The sequence below is a fragment of the Chanodichthys erythropterus genome, chromosome 7 (genome assembly GCF_024489055.1).
Source record: "Chanodichthys erythropterus isolate Z2021 chromosome 7, ASM2448905v1, whole genome shotgun sequence".
Lineage (NCBI taxonomy): Eukaryota > Metazoa > Chordata > Actinopteri > Cypriniformes > Xenocyprididae > Chanodichthys > Chanodichthys erythropterus.
In genome coordinates this window covers 27,030,170-27,046,305 of record NC_090227.1, presented here as the reverse complement: position 1 = coordinate 27,046,305, position 16,136 = coordinate 27,030,170, and the positions used below count along the sequence as shown (strand labels likewise).

Here is a 16,136-nt window from a genome sequence, read left to right as displayed (position 1 = left end):
CTACGATGACAATTTCAGACCCTTCCATGATTTCTAAGTGGGAGAACTTGCAAAATAGCAGGGTGTTCAAATACTTATTTTCCTCACTGTATATTTTGTTGACTTGTGTACTTGCATTATCCCAAATGTTTCCAAGAATGTTTAAATCCTGAGAAATAAGCAATTTTAACAAGAACACAGACCATGTCTGTGTGTCGCCTATCAATGACGACATACTTGCGTTACCCTCGATTTCCGGTTTTATTTTGTAGAAACCATGGAAACACACTTTAATGTTTTATTAGACAAGGGAACAACTGTTTTATAGATAGAAAACTTTCTATATAGCTCAACATGTTTCGTCTTGTTGTTTTTATCTCGTTTTCTTGATTATATTAATTTGATATTCTAAAACCTATCTAGTTTACTGCAGTGTGCAACAAGTGTCTCATAGCAGACACCGCACGAACGCACAGAGTAACGTTATACTTTCAACACACTCAAATGTATCTAATATAATAAACAGTGCTGCTTTACCCCACATACACTTCTCTCATTAGCAATCGCTCCAGCTGCCTCCTTCCACTTCTTTTCCCCTGGCTTTGAGGTGAAGACGACATTTCCCATCATTCTGCACTCAATCTCAGCATCATCAAGCTACGCCCTTGTTTTGAATAGGCGACCTCTAGCAGTGAAAAGTTACATATTGTGCCTTTAATTGCATATTAATTATTTTGTTCTCAGTGTTACTTATGAACAGAATGTGAACCTCAAAGATTTCAATTTCCAATATTACTTATCTGATGGACATATTTATGATTTAGTTTTAGTTAATAACGACACTGGTATGGACTACTCTGGTTTTGTTTTGCCTTTGGAGCTTCCATTGTTCTATTATATCCAAATATATTGCTTCATTTATGTTCCACGGAAAATAGAGAATCATGTTTGGAATGTCATGAGTAAACGATGACAACTTTCTTTTGACTATGATAATACACATGCAAGTGGAATTCCCATAAATCCCTGTGATCACTTCCTGTGTCAGACAGGACACTAAGTTATGTAATGCCTTTTAGGGTTCTGATCAACTCCCTACAGTCTTGTCACATACTGTGATAATATGACTTACAGATTTTGTGGGAAGTGTGTGCAGATGTTTGTGCCTTAGACAATGGCTTGGGGTCTCCCCCGGCAACAGGAACACAACACTGGAAAACCAAACATTGGAGAATTGGCTGCTGTTATTGTGCTGACAACCCAGTGTGATGCACGAGATATGTGTTTTGGGGCAGCCGAGTCTATTGTGCCTACTGCAGCTGGAATGTGAACAACAAGAGACGCTGTGTTTATAGAAATCTTCCATTTCCTGTGAAGCTCAGTGGATGCTTTGTTGAATGAAATATTTTCGGCACTGAATCCATGACATTCCCCTGCTGTGTGTGCAGGGCTTGAGGATCACTGAGGAATGTTGTGTTCGGTGAACATGAAAGCTTGACTTCACAGGGCATCATCGTGATCCCTAGCAAAGAGGGTCAAGGCATTTGGAGTTATTTTGGAGAATTGTTTAAATTTGGCAGGCTCACAACTGACTATATGCCAAAATAAACACTAGAGGCTGTAAAAAGCACCACTGTTATCGGTCCAAGGGGCTGGTAGGATAAAGTATGCAATAGGTGCGCTTTTGATGGATACTTTACTGTAGGGACTCAACCAAAGTCCCCTTAAAGGAAAGTCTGTTCACTCGGCGGCCATATTTGCAATGCCTCCGGGCAGCTATTTTGGGCATCCAAGAACAAGTCCTATCTATTTGAATGAGGGAATCCTGAAATCTCAAAAACTACTTGGCGAACTCACAATTAACATATTTCAAATCAGCAACAAAATCAGACATTAACTGTCCCATAAATGTTGTTTCTTACGCTCAAATAGCATTAAAAAAGCTTAATTTTCTAGACTAGCCAATGTGCATGTGCAGTCTAAAGTGCGAGTCTCGTTTCTACGTGAACTGGAGCTTCTAACGGCAGCTGCAGTGACGCAACGACTTTATCAATCAACGATTGGCTCTTTTACGTAGAAGGCGGGACGTATTCCACCATATTGCGTGTTGCAGTTTCTCCAATTCATAACTAATAAGAGTAAACAGTCTTTCTATATCTAGAGTCTTTTTGACACAACTGATGTAGGTATGTCACATGACAACGACAACATGTCTAATGTAGTATGAATTCAAATTACACACATTCATACTATATGGAACATACTTTTTTACCATACAGTACCATACAGTCAATTATTACGAGGACTGTTATTTCAGGAACGACGCAATTGCTGAAACTGAAACCACGTGCTACTACTCTTACTATTTCTGCCATAGAATGCATGCAGTTCTGAATTCAGCAAATGAGATTCGAGATTCGAGTCAATTGTATCATCCACTAACTGAACTGATTTGTTCGAAATGCTGATTCATTGAGGAATGTTACTATTGTGTGTTGCTACTTCGAGACGTGCAACGGTTGAACAGGCATTGACTTTGTTTGGACCTCTTTTCGTTGGCAGAGCAAAAATAGATAAAATAACTGGCAATATTGCATCTAAAATGTAAGTAACTAAGTGTTAACCTGTTTATCAACTTGTTGAAGACACTAGCAACCAAATCAACCATAACACTTTTTCATCACAAGACAGAAGTACGGTCTTTGGATTAAAATATCCAAAAACCACTAGAACAGTGTTACATGGTTTGTTGACTTGTGTACTTGCATTATCCCAAATGTTTCCAAGAATGTTTAAACCCAAAGAAATAAGCAATTTTAAGAAGAACACAGACTATGTCTTTATTTTCCTGCGTAGTCACTGATATTTCATGTGATGAATACCCACACATTCGCTATCCCATGCTAATAAAGTCCATTCTTCTAGAATAATGTTTCTGTATGAGCCCTGCAGGGTCTGGAGCAGAGCAGCTATTCTGTTACAGCTTTCCACAGCAGCTGGAAGCCGTTATTCTCTCATGTGATGAAAGTGTGTGTATGTGTGTGTTTCTCCCACAAGCCGTGAGAACAGTGCGCGTGTTGGAATGCTGTGTGAAAGGACGTATATTGTGTGTCCTGGGAGTTTGGGATTGGTGTGGTTATGATCGCAACTCTTTCATCACCATGAAAACTGCAGCAAGGGGTGATGGGAGCTGGAGTCTGATTTTCTCCACAGCCCTGAGAGAGGGATCTGCTCTAGTTCTGCCAATATGAGGGGGATGTATATATATATATATATATATATATAATATATGAGGGGGCTATCCCCACTATATAAGGCGGCATTCATTCTGACTCTCTTCCTTCAGCCAACCTTCTGCAAGAAGCCTATCATCAAGCAAGACTTACTCACCATGATTTTCACGCTGCAGCCGACAACGTCTTCTCATCCCCTGCTGTGTTCCGATGAGCCTTCGGATAAGTGCAGAGGCGGCGCTTGGGGGGGGTCATACTGCCCACACTGTAGGGATACGAGCCTCCGGATTTTCAAGCTCCCATCGTCCAAGCAATGAACTTGCCCAACAAGCCCTGCTGTTCTTTTCCTCTGCCGCCTCTTTCGAGCCGAGAAGGAAAGTGCCGCAAGCTTCTGACTTGGACCTGTCAGGGTCAGGTGATGCGCTTGCGTCAGCTCAATGCCCACGCACCTCTCACTCCCCCGCTGTAGGCTCCCATCTCTTGCACATTATGACCACTGATCTCTGCCTCTTCGTTGATGCACAAGATATGGCATCCTTCAGAGCAATGGAGGGTGCAGAGGATGAGGATGATGCCATATCAGTGGCAGTGTCCGCAAAGGATGAGTGGTTCAACAGCCCGCTGGGTTACACCATGCCCAACGGCAATGATGCAGGGGACCTCCATAGTGATCATAGTGATAATGTCGAGCTCCTATGTGTCCTGTCCAAGGCAGTTGATGAGCTCGGTTTGGAGTAGGCACCTCCTGCCGAACCAGCCACAAATCACCTTGATGAGTGGTTACTCCAGTTGGAGACCCTCCCCCTTTTTCCCTGAGGTGCACAACAAGATATCAAACTTCACGAGTTGAGTGCAAAATCGGCGATCCTCCCTCCTGTCTTCTGTGGACTATGCTGACCAAGTGGTGTATGTCAAACCCTCCACCCCCACGGTGAGCTAAGCAGCTTCACCACTGCATGTGATGGCAATCCCCTCGGTCTGTCAGGTCAAGCTGCTCAAGTCTCTGGATGAGGGCAGGTTGGACCCATTAAGTTTTTAAATAGCTCTGGTGCGCCATGGATCTGGCCCTCAGAGCAACAAAAGTGACCGCAACATGTAAAATCTAGACCACACATCTCTTCTGCTGTTGTTTGGTGCGTGCATGAACTGGTGGTGAGACCAAAACAGCCAGTTCCTGATGCGGTCTCTCGTGTGTTTACCATGCCCCCCTGCCTTTTGTGTTTTGACTGTTTCACTATGCAGTACAACAAAGTGAAAAAGAAAAAAAAAACAAAGAGATCAAGAACAACAGAGATTTTCCTCCTCCTCCTACTCTCACTCTTGTGTGGTATTACACTCTCCGCTCCCCAGCAGCAAGTAATCCCTCATGGCGTGCAGTCATCCACGCCTGCTGGCACAATTCACAAAAGCATGGCAGGCGCTGTCAGGGGGGGTCAGTGCAGAGGCATCAATCGAGTATGGCGACTGCCATACCTTGGCTGCCTGGTTAGGTCAATGCAAGTAATAGGTCTATATTTTTATTGCAGGAGTTACTACATATAACATATCATTTGTATTGATAAATAACAGAAAAGTAACTAAATTAAAGCAATCTAGTTGTTATAGTCATGCCATGCGAGTTCAGTGGCGCTCCCAACATGTCTATTTACAATGTGATTTTGCAGCATTGAGTCATTCACAGGATTTCTGCAATTTGAAGAAACATTTGTTTTTCATGAGACTTTATAATTTTTCTGCATACTTCAGTACCAAAAAATGACAAAATAGTTATAAAATTGTTATAATAGCAATTGCTGGTCACTATTCTGCTGGCTATAGTGGTAATTTAAAGGAATACTCCACTTTTTTTTGAAAACAGTGTTTTCCAACTCCCCTTTTTGGGGAGTTTTACCATTTTCAAATTCATTCAGCTGATCTCCAGGTCTGGCGGTACCACTTTTAACATAGCTTAGCATAGTTCATTCAGACGCAATGATATTACGCTGCGCCTCTCACAAATGTTTCCATGGTTGCAAGGCACGCTCCCTGTGCAAGCAGGGGCTGCGTAATATCATTGCGCCTGCTGCACCCATGCTATGGCAGCAAAGTTCCTTGATTATGATAACAGAATGAGAGTATAGTTCTTAGCCGTATCAGCCTACAAAATTGCAACTTTTCATTTTCCGTCAGTCTTAGTACACAATGTAACTACAGAAGGGGTCAAGTTTTAAATAGGAAAAATATCGAAACTCTTTTTTGAGCGAGATGCGAACGGTCTAATCAGATTCAATGAACTATGCTAAGCTATGCTAAAAGTGGTACCGCCAGACCCGGAGATCGGCTGAATGGATTCGAAAACGGTAAAACTCAACAGTTTAACTCTAGGGGAGTTGGAAAATGAGCCTATTTTCAAAAAAGTGGTGTTCCTTTAATGTCTTTTTAGATTTTTTAATAAACTTTTACATCAACAAATGAGGACAATCTTTAGAGGGTGAACAAAAACTGTTTTGGTCATCACATTAAAAATAACATTTAAATAGGAAAATATTCAGATTTTGAGTTTGAAGTGCTAGAAAAAGTAGTGAAAAGTAGCCTTGAAGTAGGCTACTTGAAAGTGGGACTGTCACATCGAGGGAGCATGATTGGATGACGTCATCAGAGTCCGCCATCCTTTGGCTTTTGGTGAATTGACCTCACTGTCAGAGTGGGTTATGAAATAAATAATGGCTACAAGCTTCAATTCTACGATGTGTTCATGTTCACTGGGGCTCAGTTCTGTGAGAGAAAATACACAACCTTCTTACAAAACATGCTGTAGAAACTGCCCCTTGCAAATCGTGTGAGTGGCTTCACAATCTAAAATAAATGGAAAATTACTTTCAAAAACCTTTAAATCTTAAATGATACCCAACTTTAATGGTAATACAAAAATGCTTGTCTTGTAATTGGTTGTGTCATTTAATGTGTTTCTGTACAATTGTACATTAATGTTTTTTTTGTTGTTTTTTTTCAAATACCAAATTATATTACAGTGGTATAATTTGGTTCAGATAAACCTACCCATAAATGGAACATAGAAACAAAAACTGGAGAATTGATTTACATGTCAAACTAACTAATATTCAGAGGACATCATGTCAAATGTATGAGACTAGTTGAGAGATAAGCCCTTTCACCAGTAAAACTACAGTATGAGTCATATGCTATAACCATAATAAAAATTAAATGTTTGACAATATTTAGTTTGAACAGGGTGTTTTCCTGGAACTACCACTTGGGGTGATAGCATCAAACTGGAAACTGGAATGCTCAAACATACATTAACTCATTCTTTTTAAAATTTTAATTGTCACTTTTTCCCCCTTTTTTTATTAGCTTTAAATTGCCTTACAAACCCCCTGCAGTTACCCAACAAACCTCAGTTTAGGAAAAACTGCTACACAGAGACCAATGACAAAACTTTAGATTGGCCCCTTTAAAGTGAATGTCAATCATCACTAAAATGAATCAGACTTCCCAAATCTGAAATCACAGGAAGTCAGCAGGAAATCCAAGAATCAAAGTTGTGTGAATTTGACTTGTGCATGTTTTAAATCTGATTTGGTCACTCACTCTTCCTGTGACTCAGCACTTCCTTTAACTCATCTCGGGAAGTAAAAAAAAAAAAAAACATGATTTCTGTTTTTTTTTTTTGTTTGTTTTGAGTGACTCAAATTGCAAGTCACCTTGATATTCATCCTTAAAAGGTCTTTTCTTTCTGTCAAACACCAGACCTACATCTTTCCATAGTGTTCGGCCCACTATGACAGTAATGTACATTAAAGTGCAAATGAATCAAGAAATCAATGAATGGAATGAAAAAAAAAAATCACTACAGTAACATCAGCTTTTATTTAAAAAAAAAAAAAAACACTGTAGTGCGATGATTTTCAATCCTGGTCCCAGGGACCCACCACTCTGATGATCTGAATCAGGTGTGTTAAATAAGGGAGACATACAAAATGTTCAGTGCGGTGGGTTCCCAGGACCAGAATTGAAAACTACTGCTTTAGAGATCCAAATGTTCTCAAAACTGGGGTATATTTACAATCAATAAGTTATATACAACATGAGCAAGTGAGAAACAACATGACTTTTAATGCTGTGATGTGTACATCACAGAGCGTTGTACTCCACACACTTTGAGGGATCTGTTGGGAAATGTTTCTGACAGATTGTCATTAATCTTTTCAGCCCCTGAAAAGAAGGGAAAAAAGACGATCACTGACCTGAGAAACAACACAGCACTACGTAATAAAACACTACTGTCATTTCATACCTGAATATATTTCCTTTGGGTCTCGTCATTGAGCACATGGGCGACGTGTTTGGAGAAGATCTTCTCACGTCCAGTACGAGCGTGGATACCCACCATGGTCACACCGATGGGCCATGGAGCGTTTCCTATAGCCATCTGCAGATAAGCATCATTTGCCTGCAAGTACACAGAGTGTTAGTTGGGTTTGTTCACAAATATGCCAATTAAGAAGTAAAATTCGAATTAAATATTGTAATTAATAAGACAAACCTTAACATATTCCCTCTGCAGCATGAACTTAATGATGTCTGTAATGGACTCCTTGATGTCTGCTGGTAAATTCTACATATAAAAGACAAAATGAGTTAAACAAAAGGCTTGAGAGTCTTTATCTAATAATCAATGCATCTAGAAAAGCATACCTTCTTGCGTAGTTTTCTGAAAAGAGGTTCCAAATAAGATTCAGTCTGTTTTTGGGTGGCACTGGCGAGCTTGCCCTGGACACTCCTCTTCACATGGTCCTCTCGGCTGTTTAGATCTTTAGCCCACACGCCCAGCAAGAACTATAAAAAATATGCATATACAAGCACACAAAATAAAATGATTATACTCTTAAATTATGCATCAGATGATCATTAAATCATTACTTATTTAAATTAGGGATGCTAACGATTATTTGACAATGGATTGTGGTTAATAATTTAGGGTATGCTTACACGACAACTATGTACTAAAAAGAAGCATTTAAAAAGTTTCACATACAGACGACAATGTTGTCAAAATGATCCCGTTCACACGGATCGCAAAAATGAGTAAAAACACTGTATTATGTATGCCAGACCAGTAGTTGGCAATGTACTTTGTAAAGAAACACTACACATGAAGAATGTGTGCATTCTTCATATGTGCGCAGGTGTGTAGCGTTTCTTTACAAAGTGACGTCGCCAACTACTGGCCTAGAATGTATAATACACTTTGCTAGAGAGGCGTTAATAAACTCAGTATCTTGAGCAGCCAAAGCATAGTCCTGTAGTCCGTCATTGTTGTTTTGGTAAGTATTTCTCAGTATTGAGGTAGTAACATCGCTGCTCTTGAAACAATTAAACTTGCAGCTGTTAAAGGTGCTCCAGAATTAAAAATCGAATTTACCTTGGCATAGTTGAATAACAAGAGTTCAGTACATGGAAATGACATACAGTGAGTCTCAAACTCCATTGTTTCCTCCTTCTTATATAAATCTCATTTGTTTAAAAGACCTCAGAAGAACAGGCGAATTTCAACATAACACCGACTGTTACGTAACAGTCAGGATCATTAATATGTACGCCCCAATATTTGCATATGCCAGCTCATGTTCAAGGCATTAGACAAGGGCAGGATGTCTGGATCTGCACAGCTGAATCATCAGACTAGGTAAGCAAGCAAGGACAACAGCGAAAAATGGCAGATGGAGCAATAATATTTTTAGTGATATTTGTAAATTGTCTTTCTAAATGTTTTGTTAGCATGTTGCCAATGTACTGTTAAATGTGGTTAGAGTTACCATCGTTTATTACTGTATTCATGGAGACAAGACTGTCGTTATATTCATTTTTTAAACACTTGCAGTCTGTATAATTCATAAACAGAACTTCATTCTTTATAAATCTCTCCAACAGTGTGTAACGTTAGCTTTAGCCACAGAGCACTATCAAACTTCAGAATCAAATGTAAACATCCAAATAAATACTATATTTACGCGATTACACATGCTGCATGGCGAACACTTTGTAAAGATCCATTTTGAGGGTTATATTAGCTGTGTGAACTTTGTTTATGCTGTTAAAGGCAAGCGCGAGCTCTGGGGCGGGGAGCACGAGAATTAAAAGGGGCCGCACCCTGAATCGGCGCATATTTAATTATGTCCCTAAAAAGGCAGTTAAAAAAAATGAATAATAATAATAAAAAAAAAAATCTATGGGGTATTTTGAGCTGAAACTTCAGACACATTCAGGGGACACCTTAGACTTGTATTACATATTTTGAAAACACGTTCTACGGCACCTTTAAGAGACAACTCAGGTAATTCACACATGCAATCATCTCTCTCTCTCTCCCCCTCTCCCTCTCCCTCTCTCCCCAATAACTGCATTTGTCTGCATATCAGACTCATACTAGCTCTAAAATGACATTTTGGAATTGGTAACAGAGTGTAATAAATTAGTTCTACTGTACACACAAGAGCATTTTTTAGGGCAAAATCTGACAAATATCTTGAAATAAAACAACTGAACAATGTCTTGAGGTGTGGTTACCACAGTATAAGCGGACTAAGTGATTCTTTCAATACACTTCATGTCATGGACGCATTACCACCCCAGGTGTAATTTTGTTTTTTCACTAAATCAATGGCCAGTCGACAATTCTTCCTTTACAATCCTACTATCCTATTAAGAGTAAAAAAAAAACAACAACTTTTGATTCTGGTGTTTGGTTGGCATTTGCACACCCTGTCATGCTGATGGGTATATGCCACTGCAGTAGACTAGTGATGTGTCATTCGCATTTTATTTCCCTTTTTTTTGGGGCAAATTACTACAAGACAGAATAACAGGATGATCTTTTTGCCACACTGGGGTGCGTTTCCCAAAAGCATAGTTTGCCAACTAACATCGCAAGTTCCGTCGTTACTAACATAGTTCAACGATTAGGTGTTTCCCGAAACCATAGTTCAAACAAACATTAGCAAACATACACTAACTGCATCGCACACTTGTGTGGTTGGAAGCATAGTTTCTTCTTTTTATGATATGTGGACTTAATAAATCATTATTTTGAGCAAAATAAGCAAGCTGACATTAAGTATATATTTTATTTTGAATATATACAAATGTCATTTATATATTTGGATTCGTCAAGAGATTTAAAGCGCCATTTTTGTAGTGTGTGCATGTACGGTCGTACTTTGGTACGCAAGAACAAGCCTATGACTGAATCTGTAAATAAAGCAAAATAACTGAGAAAAACGGTAATTAATCCTCAGATGCCATGTCTGTAATTTATAGCAAAAGCACATGGAGTTTGTGTGTCCGAGTAGGGTTGTAAAAAGTTCATCCTTAATTTCAGGAAATTGTAGGTTTTAGTATAATTACATTGATTAATTTAAGTGATATACATTGTATGCACAAATCAAAAAATGCTAATTATAAAAGCCAGAAATTCTACTAAATAAAGAGCCATTTGGGAGTCGAAAGAGCCGCTGAGCTAAACCAAATCATCTGGCTCACCACAGTAGACGCATCTGGCAGTATTAAGATTCACAATTAATTAATGATTAATTTAAATGATGAAATGTGTCAATTGACATCCCTAATTTAAATAATTAATAAATTAGAATATTGTCTGAATGCATTGCTAATAAAATCATTTCAAGATTTAAACACTCCCCCCCAAAAAATCTTTTAAAAATCACAGTAAATAAAAAATACATACCCTCAGTACTTTATTTATGACGTCCATGTCTCGAAAATCATCACCAGAGCCAAGAGATACTCCCAGAGCCTGTTTTATACAGGTTATTATTAGATATGAATGTACACATGTACCAACTCTTATATTATACAATTACTTAAAGCAACACCATGGAACATTTCCTCACGGTTCCCCCATGTGGCTGATAAGCGCAATTGTCCGTTACCAGTTTCGTAAATACTGTCGCTGTATAAGCTTCACCGTGAGCAGCGCAATACACGTGACTTTGTTGACTAAGCTGATGAAACCTGCAGAAACATTGTTTGGAAACCATGTCCACTGACCAGGTAAAGTAACCCATGTTACACCATGTTCTACAAATATCATTACATCGTTTTATTTATTGTTACTCCAGAACTGAAATGTACAATGACATAAAGAACAGTAGTATGTTAGCCTAGTTTTTTTGCTCACATAGTAGGATTGTTTGCAAAGGGTGTAAATGCTGTCCGCGTGGTTTTGAGACTTGCATATTAGATTGTTAGCTGTCGGCTAACTCCACCCAGGCTACAAGTAAAATATGTGACATATGCCGTAAAGCAAGTTGCACTCTTCCGTTGGCAGGAGATGGACGGGGCTGTGTGTACCGACCCGAACACGAAACTTGCAGAGTGTGGTTGTAGCCACTAGGAGGCTGCTCAGGTAGTAGAATTTGTCTGGTTTAGAGTTGTTCTACCACTGAAATAATTTTAGAGACATTATTTTAAGGTCGAAAAACTACATAGTGTTGCTTTAAAATCACAGAAGCATTAGTATCCAGTTATCATATCACTGTAGATAGGAAACCCTGACCTAGTCTAAATATCCTAAAAAACATCCCTAAGGGCACAAAAGTGTGCACATTTGAAGAAATATTGATGGATTCTCATGCGTTTATTTTAAATTTCTTTAGAGATGAATATTACTAGGAACCCCTGGTCTACTTGTTATTCCAGTTATGAAGAACATTAGATTTCAGATGTAAGACAATAGTGCCATCTTGTGGGACCATGATAGAAATACTACTCACATTGTCTCCCTGTGTGTGTGGGTTTACCTCCAGCTCCTCAATGGTGGTATTTTCTTCATGCACTTTGAGGTCGTGTTGTGTGTCCACTTCTGAACCCTCTGTTCCACCCACTATCTCATTCAGATACTGCTGATCAATCTTATCCATGGCAGCCTTCAGATCATTCCTCAATCCCTACACACACAGACATGATAATCCATGAAAAGTATGTAAATGAGTATTCAGCACGAGTCCATAATATAGTATACTATATTCTTGAAAGCACTGTATGTTGTCATTTTTTTCTAGCAGGGAAATTCAATACGGTTTCCTGGTAAACAAACAAACACCACACGATGAGAGTGTCAAGATGGCGAAAGGAAAGGTGGATCTTACCTTGTTTACTTCTGGTGCTAGGATTTCAATCTTGCGGAGTCTCTGGAAAGCATCATAATCGGATTCACCAAACAGACGGATCGGCTCACCTCGTTCCCTCAGACGTCTGATCACCTACACGCAGCCCAAAGTTTGATTATTCATCCAAGAAAACAAGCAAAGCATATGAGTAACATACAGCGAGCTCTGATTGGCTGACCCACCTCCTGTCGAGAGAGCGTCATTGGCAGTTTCTCCTCCGTGAGCTCTAGTTCTAACACGGGATTGGCTGATGTAGTGGGAGGCTCCTCATCCTCAGTCTTGTCAAGCTTTAAAAAAAAAAAAGAATGCAAAAACATTATATATATATAGACAAGAAAATCATCTCTTTTTTCATTTTATCATCAGGCTGATTCCACTGCAAAGCATATAAATGTGAGATTGAGAAGGGCAGCTTGCAAAATAATAAATCGTACAATAACAGCAAAAGGAAAAAATATCCTGGCAAGATTTTCCAGAATAAAAGAATTCTCCATATAATCATGCAGCTATAAATTTTTTTACATTTGTTGATTAAATCTTCATCTAATCTTGTATAAATATGAGGGCACATAATTCTCCCAAGATGCAATGGGTGAACAGTATCTCTCTTGCCATAATGAATCTGTCGGCCATGCTCTGACACTGAAGCCGAATCTGACACTGATTTTAATTTAACACACCATGCATGCAGTGCACTGCTAAATCAAAACCAGATAAGGAAGTTAAAAAAAAAAAAAAAAAAAAAAAAAAGCATTGCACAAATGAAAGAGCAGACAAGGAATCTAGAATTTAATCAACTTGATTTGCTCCTGGGTGGGAATCTCTGTCACACGATTTTGCTGTGATCATTATGCAGGCTGGGCTGAAAATTCAGATAGTGCTGCCTCCAGCTTTGTGCAACACTGGGAGCAAAGGCAATTAAACACACAAATGTTCTTCAGTCATGCCGAAACCCGGTCAAACATCTCTCTGGCAGCATGCATTCTGTCTGCCTGAGCCCTACCTGTCTCACAGGCTGCTCATTAGAAACCTAAACTCACAGAACACACACACAGACAGCAGGAAAGACAATATGAGAAGAGATACACAGCAGACAGAAGACACTGCTGGAGGAGAGAACTAGAGAGAAAGAGCGAATGTGTGAGTATGGGAAGACACATCTTAAGTGGGACAATTCTTTTAAAGCTATAGTGGATGACTGACATGAGTAGGCAGTGACTATGTCGCAGGGTTATTTTTATTAACTATTAAAAACATGATGTTAATTGAAATAAATCTGGAATACAATAAAATATAAATATTATGTGAAAAACTTAAACTAAAAAAAAATGAGAAACGTTGCCTTGGCAATACACTGAACCAAGTTCAAGTTAAAGGGTTAGTTCACCCAAAAATGAAAATTAAGACCTTCGATAATCTTCGGAACACAAATTAAGATATTTTAGTTGAAATCCGATGGCTCCGTGAGGCCTCCATAGGGAACAATGACATTTCCGCTCTCAAGATCCATCAAGGTACTAAAAACATATTTAAATCAGTTCATGTGAGTACAGTTGTTTAATATTAATATTATAAAGTGACGAGAATATTTTGGGTGCGCCAAAAAAAACAAAATAACGACTTATTTAGTGATGGTCGATTTCAAAACACTGCTTCCAGGAAGCATCGGAGCATAATGAATCAGTGTATGAAGCAGTGTTTTGAAATCGGACATCACTAAATAAGTCGTTATTTTGTTTTTTTGGCTCTCCAAAAATATTGTCGTCGCTTTATAATATTAATATTGAACCACTGTACTCGCATGAACTGATTTAAATATGTTTTTAGTACCCTGATGGATCTTGAGAGAGGAAATGTCATTGTTCCCTATGGAGGTCTCACGGAGCCATCGGATTTCAACTAAAATATCTTAATTTGTGTTCCGAAGATCAACAAAGGTCTTACGGGTGTAAAACGGCACGAGGGTAAATAAAATTATTAATCCGAAATAATAAAAACTAAAACTGAAATAAAAAATTAAACCAAAATAATATTTAAAAAAAAAAAACTAATAGAATGACAGTAACGAAATTACTAAAAAGTAAACTAAAATTAACAAACTAAAAATATAAAAATAAAAGCTAAATTCAAAATATTAATAATACTAAAATAACACTGCTATGTTGTCTAAAACTAAGGTCCAGTAAAATATAAAGTAATAAGATTAAAATAATAAATAAAGTTGATTTAAATAATACATAATAATGGAAACAAAATATTTTATAAATAATATTTTACATATTTATGGTATTAATTTTTCACTGTATATATTGGGTCTTTATAGATGAAAATATGTAGCTGCCTTTTAAATTTTAGGATGGTCATATTTGAGGGTCTGTGGCAGCTAAAAGATTGGTCTAAAGATATTATTAGAACGGATTACATTACAAATACAATTTAGATCAACCGCATGACTAAAATGGAAGTAACGTTAATTGAATGTGAGAATCATGATGTAATGTTGTCTATATCCACAACTGAAGTTTGTACCTTGTATCCACATCTCCTATAATATTCTTCCTCTTCCTTACGCGCGAGATCAGCCCTTTTGAAGTATTTCTTTGAGTCCTGGAGAAACAGCAGGAGTACATCATTACACAAAAACACAGCTGTGAGAAACACCGCCGCGTAAAGGGTAAACTGATCCGAGCTACGAAACATTCTAGAACAGTCCATACTCACGTCTATGAGCTCTTTCTCCTCTATGAGTTTTCTTTTCCTCGCGATCTCTGCTTTGAGGATGTCCATAACCCCAAATACTCAAGATTTAATCAGAAAGTGTGCCACTTTTCCACATAAACATCCAACAGGAAGCAGTTTATGCAGTACGCACTTCCGTTCACTACTTCTCGGTTGTTGGACATCCATCTAAGTCATTACTGCCATCTAGTGGACAAATCCGAGACTGACGCTGGAAAAAGTTTGATCAGTGCATGTAAATAATCAGTTATTTATTCATTTTAGGTGATATGTTGTGTTTATATATACACTATATTTGCCAAAAGTACTGGGACACCCCTCCAAATCATTGCATTTAGGTGTTTCAATCACTTCCATGGCCACAGGTGTATAAAATCAAGCACGTAGGCATGCAGACTGCTTCTACAAACATTTGTGGAAGAATGGGTCGCTCACAGGAGCTCAGTGAATTTAAGCGTTGTACCGTGATAGGTTGCCCCCTGTGCAATAAGTCCATTCGTGAAATTTCCTCACTAATAAATATTCCATAGTCAATTGTTAGTGGTATCATAAAGTGGAAACAATTGGAAACAACAACTCAGCCACGAAGTGGCAGGCCATGTAAAATCAGCGCATACTGAGGCATATAGCTACCTCCAAACTTTGTGTGGCCTTCAGATTAGCTCAAGAACAGTGTGTGGAGAGCTTCATGGAATGAGTTTCCATGGCTGAGCAGCTGAATCCAAGCCTTACATCACCAAGTGCAATGCAAAGCGTCGGATACAGTGGGGTTGGGCTTGACCCCTTAGGTCCAGTGAAAGGAACTCTTAATGCTTCAGCATATCAAGACATTTTGGACAATTTCATGCTCCCAATTTTGTGGGAACAGTTTGGGGATGGCCCCTTCCTGTTCCAACAAGACTGCACACAGTGCACAAAGCAAGGTCCATAAAGACATGGATGAGTGAGTTTGGTGTGGAGGAACTTGACTGGCCTGCACAGAGTCCTGACCTCA

General features: G+C 38.7%; 1 protein-coding gene across 5 annotated transcripts; it reads right to left on the bottom strand.

Annotated features, from left to right (window-relative positions):
- Nucleotides 1-48: 48 nt before the first annotated feature.
- prpf18 (PRP18 pre-mRNA processing factor 18 homolog (yeast)) lies at nucleotides 49-15,282 on the bottom strand. Of its 5 annotated transcripts, none has more exons than XM_067389999.1 (11): nucleotides 15,125-15,282; nucleotides 14,933-15,010; nucleotides 13,407-13,433; nucleotides 12,586-12,690; nucleotides 12,383-12,496; nucleotides 12,008-12,181; nucleotides 10,960-11,028; nucleotides 7,911-8,051; nucleotides 7,759-7,830; nucleotides 7,510-7,665; nucleotides 49-7,427 (listed from the first exon to the last, which is right to left on the bottom strand). In XM_067389999.1, exons 1-11 carry the CDS (start codon nucleotides 15,188-15,190, stop codon nucleotides 7,347-7,349), a joined length of 1,083 nt encoding a protein of 360 aa, XP_067246100.1. In that variant the 5' UTR covers nucleotides 15,191-15,282; the 3' UTR covers nucleotides 49-7,346. The 5 variants fall into 5 exon arrangements, with proteins under 5 accessions (XP_067246100.1, XP_067246101.1, XP_067246102.1 ...); XM_067390000.1 differs by having other exon boundaries at nucleotides 50-7,427; nucleotides 12,035-12,181; XM_067390001.1 differs by lacking the exon at nucleotides 13,407-13,433 and having other exon boundaries at nucleotides 50-7,427.
- Between the last annotated feature and the right edge of the window lie 854 nt (nucleotides 15,283-16,136).